The following is a 13,210-nucleotide window of genomic DNA, read 5'->3' on the forward strand; positions in this document are numbered from 1 at the left end:
ATAATCATTAGGAGTACACCAACAATCGACTCACTTTCTCTCAAATGAAGTTTCAACTTTTAATTCTGTATTTGACATCATTTGATTCTGTTCTACTTGGCCTTATTTCTACCATCTTCCCAATTATCGTTCACCAATTTTAATCGTTTCTGGAGATAAGTTATTCAAGTTAAAATCCCTCAATGGGAAGCTTATTGAAACTGTGCACATGCTTTACTTGCATGAATTATTTTTGGAAGATTTGAACTCCATGGCATATTATAAAATCCCAATTTTACAAATCCCATTGAGCAAGGAAATACTGCGTGATTTGTTTATTACTTGAAATAATGTTTTGTAAACAGTTTTTAAAGAGTTAACTGCATTTAATAATCTTAAAAACTTATTAGGAACGAGTAATTATTTTCAATTTTTTTTTGCAGTCTCTGCAGTTCATAGAAACTTTATTGTCCCTTCTATTTTACATTTTGAAACATAAGTCATGACTCAATGATTCTACGAATGCTTGTTTGATTTTTGCCAAAGGACAATTGGTCGTTGTTATATGGGACAAACCAGAATAAAAGAGGACATTCTGAATAATTCTAAGATACAACAGAATGGTAGAGTTGAATTTTTCAAACACATGGTAACTATAAGAGAGTCTTTGGAATTTTATTACAGAGCAAAGCACATACATAAGGAACATAATAAAATAAATCCATATAAATTTTTGGAACAATAAGTGCAACACCATGTTTTATACATGTAGGACTGTTTCTGACAAACTAAAAGAGAAATTTCTTGGCTAAATTTTATAGCACAGCGTAATAGTTCAATAATACAAAAATTAATTCTAAAAATGTAACGGGATTTTAATGTAATACATAAACGATCAACATTAAAATTACCAAAACTTTCACTCACCATTCATAACTAAGCTATACAAAAAATTCCTAAAATAGAACATTTAAATATTATCATTCAGTAAAAGTTAAGAGTATCATGAACTAAAAAACTTCATCCTCACTTTTAATCTTTCGTAATTAATGAGAGAAGAAACTACAAATTCAGAGCTAATGAGTAGGCCAACATTATGACTAGATAAGCAATGTACGTTAAACCGATTTTATAACTTTGACTGGGAGACTTGCATATTTTCCTGGGACTCCTATTACATGGCTAACGAATCATAAGCACTCACAGAATGAGATGACATGGAATGACAAGTCTTGCTTGTACATTTATTACAATACGTGATATAATAAAACATATAGATTCAAATGTCTTGCTGCCAATGAAACGATTATAAAATGAGCTTAACACTTCATGTCAAGTTTATTAACATCGGTAAAATGTAGGAAGACACACCAGAAGTCCATTACATGCGAAGAAAACTCTTATTTGGTTCATGGAGGATTTTTTCATGCTGCACAGTTATACTCTGACGATTGAGCGAAAAAGGCATTAAATATCATATCGGGTTATGCATCACTTGGTCACCGATTCGCTATTCACAAATAGCCACACCTAGTGGTTGACGTTGAACCCAAGAACCGTCCCCTCAAGAAAACTTCGTCTTTTACTCGCACGGCCACTGAATGTACCACTTATTTTATGAATACCAATGTTAAACAATTAAATACACTTGGTCAAAAGTCAACGTAAATATTTCTCAAGATACTTCCAAACATTTTACCTGCTACTCTGGGTATTTCATGATTTATGTTGCCTTTTTTTCTATTCCATATATATTTTTGCTTGTTGTCTGATTTGTTCAACTTAATGTAATTCTGATGCGGATAGAATGAAAGCTTGAGCCAGCCCGATCCCGATTTCGAGTCGTGCCGGTAATCTATACTTGCTTACGGTTTTAGACGGGGAAGAGTTTAGCTCGTGCTGTTTTCGAGTTACGGGGAAATTAGTCCCCCACCGTACTGAGAAAAGTACCGAGTAAAGCTGATCGGTTCACACTTCGGACTCCTCGGTCAGTTTCGCGTGCGGGAGCACCAGGACCGCCAGCGGGCCGACGACGGACGGCGCGACGTTGCAGTTCTTGTCGACGTTGTCGTCGCTGGCGACGACGGTGGTGGTTGTCGTGGTCGTGGTGGTGGTTGTCAAAGTGGTGGTGTTGGTGGTGGTGGTGGTGGTGCGAGGAGGTCGGGCATGAGGAGGCGCGGCGGCAGACAGCCGCTGGCGCCTCTGGTGCAGGCTCTCGCCCAGGGCCCTTCTCAGACGGCGCCAGAAGTTCCCCCGCTGCTGGGGCGGCGCCCCGGCGCCAGGCCACTGCAGGCAGGTGCGCGTCTCGATCAGGTACTTGAGGTGGCGGGGGACGCGGCGTCTCTCCAGCCGCTCCAGCTCCAGCAGGATGAGGAACTCCCTGCGGCCGTCCAGCAGCTTGTAGTTGGCCATCTCCAGCTCCCAGCGGCACCACTGCCGGGCAGAGACCACTTCCTTTCAGGCCATATTCATTAACCAACACAAGAGACACTAGACGTAGAATGTTCAGAAATAATAGTTTACAGTACTGGTTCATCGAATTCTCAAGATGCAATAACACAAGGCTAATATTTTTCAACTTCCAACTTTCTCGCGTTTTCGCCGGCCATTTTTGAAGAGACATCTTCCGAAAACTTTTAATGACACAGACTCGATGTGCACAGAAGTTCACAGTAGCACTTTATTATAAATATTTACATATCTTAAACTTTCACACATTGTTAATGAAAAATAACTTTTTAAAATCTATTTGTTTTCGTGATAAATATGAGTTACCTAATGAAGTCTCGGATAGAAATATTTTTTTCTAATATTTAAAATTTTTTAGTGGTAGTGTTTGTGACGTCTTGCAGCGTGCGTGTTTTATGAACGACTGTCATTTCATTGCATTGGTCGCATGATGCGCTCTTGCGTCGTTGTGTACCTTGTTTGGTTCATAAACCTGGCCTAATGCTAATAGACCTGACTCATAGATTGTAAATGGAACAGATGAATTGATCTAAAACATTCTTAAAACATACGGAACGATGAACTTGGAAATATGCACACCACAGATTATAAAGAGAAAGCTTTATAGTACCTGTCTTGTTACCTGGCTGTCGACGAATCCCCGTGAGAGGACAACCAGCGTGAATCGACTCTTCCTCATGGAGCACTCGATGTTCTCGAGTATGAGCGAGCCGAGCCGGAAGTCCCTCTCGTGCAGGCACAGACGGTACCGCTCGCCGCTCGCCTCCAGCTGCTCCATCAGCTCGCCCAGCACCCAGGCGCGGTCGTGGCTGCTGCACGGACAAGACACGAGATTCACTAAACCCCACTCAGACGCCGAACAGTTCCGAACATGCCCGAAGGTCGCCGCTCGCCTCCAGCTGCTCCCATCAGCTCGCCCAGCACCTAGGCGCGGTCGTGGCTGCTGCACGGACAAGACACGAGATTCACTAAACCCCACTCAGACGCCGAACAGTTCCGAACATGCCCGAAGGTCGCCGCTCGCCTCCAGCTGCTCCATCAGCTCGCCCAGCACCCAGGTGCGGTCGTGGCTGCTGCACGGACAAGACACGAGATTCACTAACCCCCAGTCAGACGCCGAACAGTTCCGAACATGCCCGAAGATCGCCGCTCGCCTCCAGCTGCTTCATCAGCTCGCCCAGCACCCAGGCGCGGTCGTGGCTGCTGCACGGACAAGATATGCGATTCATTAAACCCCAGTCAAACGCTGAACAGTTCCGTGAGATGGTATAATAACCCTGGGAATGGTTGAATGTGGAAGGAACTTAAATGAACTCACCTTCAATGAGTCGCGGGTTGACCGTAGGATTTCAAGTGAACGCTTACGTTCCGGATGTATCTTTTTCCTATATGGCGGTTATAAAATCAACTCAATGCTTTCTTATCGAAAAAAAAATAACGTTTTAATATGGCTCAACGATAAGCTTATGGATGATTCCATTTTATATTTCCCTTCCCCCTAATGTGCTCTAAGCAATCAAAGAAAGACAACACGAAGCGTTTGCACTCACTGACTACCGACTTCGGCCAACATCCAAACAAATATACCAGCGTACCGCTTTTGCGACTGACTCACATTTATCTGAGGAACTGAAAGACGAATTAAGGACATCCTTGTTAAAATTTCTCACGTGTCAGAAGCCAACGAACAGGTGTCATTTTCCCGAGTATGTAAAGTACTGTGGAGTCCATGATAGAGGTCAATGAACACGCGAATTTTTCCAATCCCTACCAGGCCTTTATCACGAAAATACCTTAACGCCCGTTAGACTGCGACTAGGTATACCCGCACCAGTGGTTTCTATCTTTGATTGGTGGCCGTCTGCGAGAGACGTCGTTGCATTATTTGACAGAGCCACTCAGGACGCGTTCGCTTCCGCACTGCATTACTGTGATTGATGGTGTAACAATTAAAAATTACCTGAAAGGAACTCACCCAGACGATAAAACAATTTTTGAACTTTCAACTAGTCTCGGGATCTTTTCGCGAAATATGCATGTCCCTAGCAATTAAATTTGTTTTAAATGATGTAAACCAAACCAAAGCTTCGGAGAAAATTGTGCAAACCTGTAAGAGACGAAGGCGTCAAAATCGTACTCCCCGGTCTCCGTGACGGCAGCGCTGTTCTTCCTCGTCTTGATGCTCCAGTAGTACCTGATGTAAGCCAGCTCGAAACGGAACTTGTAGGCCAGAGCGGAGCCGACGCTCGCCGTCAGCAGCAGGACGGCGGCGAGGGGCACGGCCACCAGCAGCACGTAGTTGCGCCTCTCCGCGAGGTCGCAGTGGGAGGAGTCCACCTCCACCGCCAGCAGGTTCCGCCCTGCCAGCGCCTCCGGGGCGGAGCAGACCACGCTCATGTGGTCCGTCCCGACCACCGTCAGCCGCTCGTACTTGAACATGGTCTTCTCAAGCCACTTCCTGAACTCGGTGGTGTTGCAGTCGGAGCAGTCGAAGCGGTTGCCGCGCAGGTCCACGCTCTTGAGGATCAGCATGGAGTCGCCCATGACGCGGGAGACGGTCCGCAGCGAGTTGAAGGACAGGTTGAGGTGCTGCACCCACGTGCGGTAGGTGCCGATCAGGCAGAACATCTCCTCGACGGACCACTCGGAGATCTTGTTGAACGACAGGTTCAGCACCGAGGTGCTGCCGGACCTCACGAAGTTGTTCAGTGACGTGATACCGTTGTGAGACAGGTCCAGGAACTCTAGGGTGGTGCCGTTGTGCAGCTCCAACTCCGGGAGAGCGGTGATGCCGTTGTGGGAGAGGTTGATGAATTTAACTTTTTCAAGTTTGTAGAACACCCTTGAAGACCAAGTCGAAATTCTGTTCTGGGACAGGTCCAGAATGTTCAAGGACGAGAGGCATCGGTAGAAGTTTTCGTCTTCCAGGTCCTGGATGTGGCACCCGGAGAGCAGTAGCTCCGTCATGTTCGAGATCGGGGTGCACTTGTTTCCGAGAGGTTCGGTCATGAGGTTGCCCAGAATGGACAGCGAGTCGAGTCGCACGTGAGACAGGGACAGCGACCTGATGTTTCCCAACCGGCTCCAGGCGATCACTTCCCTCTGGAAGCTGGCCACGTCACCCGAGACCATGTTCTCGTTCATGGATAGGTCCAGAACCTCCAAGTTGGCGAACCTCGACAGATCGCGGGGGACGGATGATAAGCTGACGTTGCGCAGAACGAGCTTTCTCAGGTCACCGGCGTCGGTGTTTCTGAAACCTGCAACATATATGAGCACAACCTTGAGGCTCGGTCTCACACGCCGCGTACGTTACATAACAGGCGTGTGCGCGAGCAAAGTGATTTAAATACAGAATATAAGATGATAGTGAAATTTCGTGGATAGAGATCTTTTTAGAGTGGATAAAAAAAATTTATATTTCTTTATTACATTGTAAACATAATAGAATGCATATTAAGTGAGATCTTAAAGAGATACATCTGTTAATGAGCTTTCTTGGCATGTGGGTTACAGCCACGTCGACGGTGTAAAGTCAGCGACGTTTCTGTCGACTTTTGCATTCGTGTCTGAGGCCCAAGTTTCATATAAGAGTAGTTGAAATACGAGAATCCATGAATTTTTTGGTTACCGACTTTAGATGTTACCCATCTCTGACGAGTACTGAAAGACTCGCTCACATATATTTTTTGAGTTTTCGAGCAAGGAAAATAAAAACATCCTTAAAAAAAAATTCTACTTTATTATCGTCAATTTTTTTTTTTTGCTTTTTTAATGCAACTGCACCTTCAAAATTGCGAATTTTGTTTTCTTTTCCATTTAAGGCCAATCATCGGCAAAGTTAAATTTAAATCTTTACTCATTTATCAACCTGAATTCAAAATTTTTTAAAATCTATTCTAAGGAACTATATTCTATCACTCCACTGTTGTTTAATTGATTTATAATAGTGTTTAAGTTAATATAATTTGGGATATCTCACTTTAATCAGGGTAGAATGTTTATTGTAATCGTGATTATAGAGGATGCAATTTAAAATATTACAATGGCAAGATTTTAAACCTGTAGATGAAAAATATTTGCTTCAAGACACAAAAAAAAAAAAAAAAACAAAGTCTTTTTGAAATGCACATTCTAAGCTTAGTTAGCCTGAGTTTCAACGACAAACTTCAGCTGCAGGTTCATCATGACAAAGTAAGTTGAAACTATATTTACGACTTGGTTACATTGATCAATATTTTTACCTGTCACAGGTATGATATACCTAGGTATATAAAAACGCGCGCGTATTCGAATGCAACGTCGTGTCAAAATTTCAAAGCAATCGGTGAATAACTTTCGGAGATTCAAGATTTTGAACGACGAGGGAACATTTACTTTTTTATTTATACACATGTAAGTTGGATGGGTTCTTGGCTCCCGTGAGTTTGCAAGCATGATTGCCGGGACAGGCGGCGCACTCACTGCAGTCGGCGGGCAGCGCGCTGTCGGCGATGCAGAGAGTCCTGAGGCTGGGCAGGCTGATGCCCGGCAGGCTGCAGTCGGCCACGCGCACCCGGGTCAGGCTGACGGCAGAGGTGCTCTGCAGGGGCAGGGCTCCGAGGGCGTCCAGTGCCGGCAGCTCGCAGCTGAGGTAGCCGCATATGCGCAGCTCCTTCACGCTGGCCACTAGGCGCAGGTAGACCACGGCCTCCCACCAGTCCAGCCCCGCGGAGGAGGTCTCCAACACCTTCACGAGCGACGAGTCATCGAAGGTTGCGTTCAGGTCGCAGCCCTCCGGCTGCCTGCGGGGTCACTGCGCGTGAGAGGTGGTTTGCGCCACCACTGGTACTGCTAGTACTGATGCTACCATCACTACCATCACTACCACCGCTACCACCGCTGCAACCACTGCCACTGCTGTCACCACTAACACCTCTAACACCACTGCTACTACTGCTACTGTTGCCACTGCTACCACTGCTACCATTTCTACCACTGCTACCACCAGCCCCTCCTTTCACAACGAAGGAGCTTCGAGATGCATCAAGCATGCTCAAGCCAAGGAGGGCTCCAGGACCAGATGGCATCCCAACGAACATCATCAAAACAATCGCCCAAGAGGCCCCTGAAACGCTTCTCACGATGTTCAATGCCTGCCTTCCCAGTGGAACCTTCAGTAAACGATGGAAACGACAACGCCTTGTACTGCTCGACAAAGGCAAAGGCCCACCAATAACATCGTCATCGTACAGACCCCTGTGCATGCTTGACGTGGCCGGCAAGCTCCTGGAAAAACTTGTCAAAGCACGGCTCACAGCTGAAGTAGAGAGAGCTGGCGGACTCTCAGTTAACCAACACGGGTTCAGAAAGCAGCACTCAACAATCTCGGCGATAGAACAGGCTCTGGCCATCGTCAAGCACGCCTGGACGGGAAATCACAGGTCCCGCAAAGTGTGCATCTTCATCATCTTCGACATCCGGAATGCTTTAAACTCTGTAGGCTGGGAGGACATACTCGACGCCCTGGAGGTCGACTTTAAAGTTGACAAGTATATTCTAGACATGGCCGACGATTACTTCCGAGAATGAGAACTCGAATATGCCACAATGGAAGGCCCACGTACTACTGCAGTCACGGTCGGTGTGCCTCAAGGCTCCGTCCTTGGCCCGGACTTCTGGAATATACAATATGATGACCTTTTGAGGATGGACATGGCATGGGACACCCACCTAACAGGCTACGCCGACGACGTTGCGGGAATCAACCTTGCAAGTATCCCTGAGGATACGCGGCAAAAAATTGACCACATAATGGTGAGATTGAAGGACTGGCTGAAACGCCATAAGCTCAAACCAGCCCCTAATAAAACTGAGATGCCTGTCCTCACTAGGCAACGCTGGTACGAGAAACCGTTTGCGGTGAACATCAATGGAGTAAACATCGAAGCGAAGCATTCGATAAGATACCTGGGCCTCCAGATAGACGAGAGGCTCACTTTCTGCGAGCACTTCAGCAACACAGTCTCAAAGGCCAACAAGGTAGTAACGAGCCTGTCGAAGATCATGCTGAACACGTCTGGGCCTCGACATCGCCAAGCGGCGACTGCTGTTCGGTGCGGTACACTCAATCCTACTGTATGGTGCTGAAATATGGGCAAGCCAGCTTTCCCAAGAAAAATACAGACGGAAGCTCGCCGCAATCCAAAGACGAACCGCCCTACGAGTAGCCTGCACATACCGCACAGTATACGAAGGGGCGACACTCGTTATAACCAAAACCATACCGATAGACCTCATGGCAAACGAACGACAAAGACTCCACGAGCGACGAACAAAGGGCACCCTTGACGACTACTCCCGTGAACTCGAAAGGAAGCAGACCCTAATAAAATGGCAAACCAGATGGGAAAATGCGGACACACAGAGATGGACAGCTAAACGTATCCCAGCACTCGAAACATGGTCTGACTTCAAACACGCGGAAACTAACTTCTACCTAACGCTACTACTCACAGGGCACGGACTGTTCGAGGCGTACCTGCACCGCATGGGGCTATCAGACAGCCCTGCGTGTAAATACTGCCCAGAAAACACCGATGATGCCTGCCACTCCTTCTTCCACTGCGGCAGATGGGAGACAGAAAGAACAGCGGCCGAAGAAACAATCGGAGCCAAATTGAGCCCAGGAAACATAATCCCCCTTATGAGCAGCTCTCCTCGGAACTGGGAACAATAATGAGCTACCTTGAAGCAGTACTGAGAGCAAAGAAGCTTTAGAACTGACCAAGAAGAGCGCCTAGTCGCGTAACCAGGGCCAGGCTGAAGTAATGCGAAAGCGGTTTCTGGTCTGGCCTCCTTCCTAAAAGAAGGGCAGAAAGAGAGGACTGTTTTTAGTCAGTAAAAATCTGACACTACCAAAAATCCCACCTGTTGGTGTCTTTTGAAGATTTTTAAACCTCTCTACCAAAAACAAAACTACTTATACCACTGCTGCCAGCCTGCCACTGCAACTCTGCCACTGCAACTGCTGCAGCTGCTACCACTATACTGCTGCCTCTGCTACTACTGTCGCTGCTGCCACTGCTACTGCTACTACTAATAAATAAAACATGTGGCATATGATGAAGACAGAAATATGTAATTAAAAAAAACTATTTGAAAAATTGTTAAAACAAAAAAATATGTTTGAATAACTTACAGATTACATGAATATAAATAATATATTTGAGGATTTCTGAACACTTTCTGCTGACAACTTTATTCTATATGCTACTTCTGATACTACTTATATTACTGCTAATTCCGCTTCTGTTGCTACTGTTATTGCTGCGAACACTGCACCTACTGGTACTGCTGAGTGAAGATTAGTGTTGAGCACCGTGGAATTAAAACTCAGTGATAGTCAACTGGCGGCCGGTTCCGACAACAATCTTTCAAAACAGAAATATTATCAGGTATACCTATTGTCAGGTACTAAACGCATTTATTTGATCATATGTAAATGGTTCAGCAGAAAGGTTTAGAAGCCAAAGTACTCTCACGGAAATGCTTAAATATATTATGCATAATCATGTAAACTGTTTATTGTTTAATTATAATCCTTTTTTGTACATTTACATTGTAAATAATATTTTTTTAAGAATTGTTTTGTATCTTAGTCACATGCAACATATTTTATTTATTAATCACTGTACATACCATATAAGACACAGTCATGATGTATTGGTGTAGAAAATGAAATATCTATTTTTGTGTCTGGCTCTTGAATGAATTTCAGAATAATATGTGGCCCTAGAGGAGAATGTAGTTGGCATTTACTGGGCTGATAGTACGGAACTGGCGATATTCGTGACAATCATGAAAATCAGTCGAATAAATTTAATCATTAGTCGTTGCAGGCAATTGGTGTCGAACAGTTGATTGTAGCTGGACGTAAATGATCCGTCTCGTCCATTCGTCACTCATCCGTCCGTCAATCACGTGACATCGGCCAATCAGATGGGTCGAAAAATTCCATCTGTCCGTCCGTCAAAACATTGCCAAGCTTTAACTTTCGACGGATGGATGGATGGATGAAATTAGAACCTCAATAATGTCTGAAAATAAATATAGTGCCTTTCAAAGGTTTCTTAGTTTGTTTATTTGCTAAGCTGCTTGCATATTACGCTATTAACTTGAATACGAACACGTTTTGACTTTGATATTTGAAACAATAATTTTTTAAGACACAAAAGTAATCGTCAAACTAGTAAACCTTTACAAGAGAAATTTCCTCTTACATGTAAGCATTAATAGTTTTTGGCAGCATCCGTGTTGGACGTGCGGATCATTGTGAATCGCTCGGCTTTGTTGACGGACGGACGGATGCGAAGGATCATTGTTGAGTCCAGTTCTATTGTTTTTTTATGTTGAGTATTTGCTGAAATTATTCGTACATCCACATGATTATACTGTTTTTGATGTCATCTCATAATCAAATGTAGGCTAACAGTGCAAGTCAATTTTGTCGCAGTGTGTCTGTTAATTGTCGCTAACCCTACATGAACCAATCGCTCCGTGTTCGCGATAAGTGAACCAAAGATTTTAAGCCGCTAATCTAGTGAAGATGTTCTCACGGAGAACTTTCTTTTTTCCTAACCTACATTGAAGTAAGTGAATCTTGTAGGCGGGGTCCAGGTTAGGGAGAGATCTAGGTAAAGCCAAAAACGCCTGGTTGTGCTGGAGATTAGCCATGCAGGGAGAGGGAGGGTCACATGCATCGTGTGCTTTTTTCGGGGATTGGCCAACTGTGGCGGCGATTGAAGCCATAACTTACTTACTTATTTCCTTATCTCAAACATAGACTAAAGCTATGTTGAATTGGGACCAAGTGAAACCTGCGTAGACGCAAGGTAAACACTGGGCACATGCATACGGGGTGAAATTTGCATACATTAAGTAAAGGGGAATATGGGACACAAAGGATGGTCCTGATACAGAGTTGGTCGGTACTAGGCCTGTTCCCAAAGTAAGGTTCTTAAAGTTGGCCTTTCTCTGTGTTGCAATTTGAATGGCCAGCATTATAAAAATATTTCAAACGGATGAATTTTTTGTTTTGTTGGCCCGAACTGAGAACCAACACATAGCTCTGGGTAGGAGCGTGCTTGTACGTTGTGGATGTCTGGGACGAGTGGGACGGCACCAGTGAAGGGAGCCTACCATGTGGTGAGGTTGCACTGCGCGCTGGTCTCCAGGAACCCCTGCGCCAGGCAGCCGAGGCTGTTCTCCTCAGAGCAGTTGTCGTTGGCGTAGGAGATCTCGATGCCCCGCAGCTGGCCGAGGATGTCCGCCAGCCCGGGCGTCGTCGTCGTATTCGTCGGCGACCCCCCCGAGTAGGCGTCCGGGTGCCCTCCCGCCGCCGCGCCGAGCCTCGCCGACGTCAGCCGGAGCGCGTACCTCCGCCTGAGCTCGCACGCCGTGTCGTTCAGGTCGACGACGGGGCGTTCGACGCCGCACCTCCGCACCGGCTCCAGCTCCGAGCCCACGGCGAAGACGAACCGCGCCTCGACGCGCCTCGACCCCCCGCCCTCCCCGCGGCGGAGCAGCGTCGAGACGCACCGCACCTCGCCGGCGCGCGCACCGGCGCAGCGCGCGATGTCGACCCCGCGGGCGGACGGGCCGTCGACGTCGGCGGATCGGTCCTCCGAGCGCAGCCGCGCGAACAGGACGGCGCAGGCGACGGCGATCTTGGCCGGCCACGCCGCGCGCATTCTAGCGGCCGGGTCCCGCAAGAGTCCATGTCCGTCGCATCGCCCGCATCGCCAGAACACGCGCCCCCCTTCTGCCCGAAACACCGTCTCGCGGACCTCTGCTGGCCGTCCCGTCTCGATATCGCCCCTGTTATCACCTCGCTGATTACCCCTCTCCAGATAATATAACAACTCCGTCAATACAAACGAATCACGCAGGTCTCCAATAACACATTGATTCAGGAACTTATTAGTCTCAATGTATTTAAAAAAAGAAACTTGTGCAAAACAATGTACCCGTAAGCACCTATGTTTTTACCTCTACACGTTTCTATCAGCAAATAGTGCCTTAACACTAGGCTTTAACGTGTTTTAAACAGAAAAAAAAATAGTTTATGATCGAATGTAAACCATGACGGATAAAAATGAAAACCAACTGAAGTAAGCACTTGCAGCTAGCTATTCTGACGACAGTGCAACTAGTTGTATTGTCAGGAACACCTACTCGTGTACCCTTGTGTTTTGTCTCCTCTTGAAGCCACTGTGGTTGAATGACCAGGTCACATGCCTTTCACTGTGAAGTTCCGCAAGTCACACCAGGTGGCGTAGCAACTGTCTTCAGCAGCTCGCGCTCTCTTCACTGGGCTTTTGGACTTATCCGGCATCGGCCAGTGGCCGGAGATTTGGGGGTATCCGTGCGATAGTGCAGGGGCAAGCTGTTCCGTTCTGTGCTTACGTGGCGCGTGGTTTTTGTGGCGATAGTCGGTGGATGTGGGGGATGGGGAAGTGCTTACTCCACATAAGCCCTAGTACATTCTGACAGGGTTCTCGTTTATTCCCTTCGTCCATGCAGAATTTACCTGCGACCAAATTAAATTGTTAATAGAGTTAACGGGGTAAGTTCCATTCCAGATAATAATTTGTTAAGATTTAACATGGTTACACTTGTGACTTTTTTAATGGCCGAACTTTATAAAAATTATAAAAAAAAAGTATCGCATACGTTTTTGTTATCATTTTTCAATCTATTCCAAAATAAAACAATGTCCTGA

The 13,210-nt window shown here is 46.1% G+C and overlaps 1 protein-coding gene across 2 annotated transcripts; it reads right to left on the bottom strand.

Moving 5' to 3' along the window:
- Window positions 1-409: 409 nt before the first annotated feature.
- Window positions 410-12,210, bottom strand: LOC134537190 (toll-like receptor 2). 2 transcript variants are annotated; one of them, XM_063377455.1, is made up of 5 exons: window positions 11,629-12,210; window positions 6,913-7,232; window positions 4,556-5,708; window positions 3,071-3,260; window positions 410-2,412 (listed from the first exon to the last, which is right to left on the bottom strand). In XM_063377455.1, the coding sequence occupies exons 1-5, from the start codon at window positions 12,177-12,179 to the stop codon at window positions 1,948-1,950; spliced, it is 2,679 nt and encodes an 892-aa protein (XP_063233525.1). In that variant the 5' UTR covers window positions 12,180-12,210; the 3' UTR covers window positions 410-1,947. The 2 variants fall into 2 exon arrangements, with proteins under 2 accessions (XP_063233525.1, XP_063233524.1); XM_063377454.1 differs by having other exon boundaries at window positions 632-2,412; window positions 3,059-3,260.
- Between the last annotated feature and the right edge of the window lie 1,000 nt (window positions 12,211-13,210).

The sequence above is a fragment of the Bacillus rossius genome, chromosome 12, assembly GCF_032445375.1.
Source record: "Bacillus rossius redtenbacheri isolate Brsri chromosome 12, Brsri_v3, whole genome shotgun sequence".
Taxonomy (NCBI): Eukaryota; Metazoa; Arthropoda; class Insecta; order Phasmatodea; family Bacillidae; genus Bacillus; species Bacillus rossius.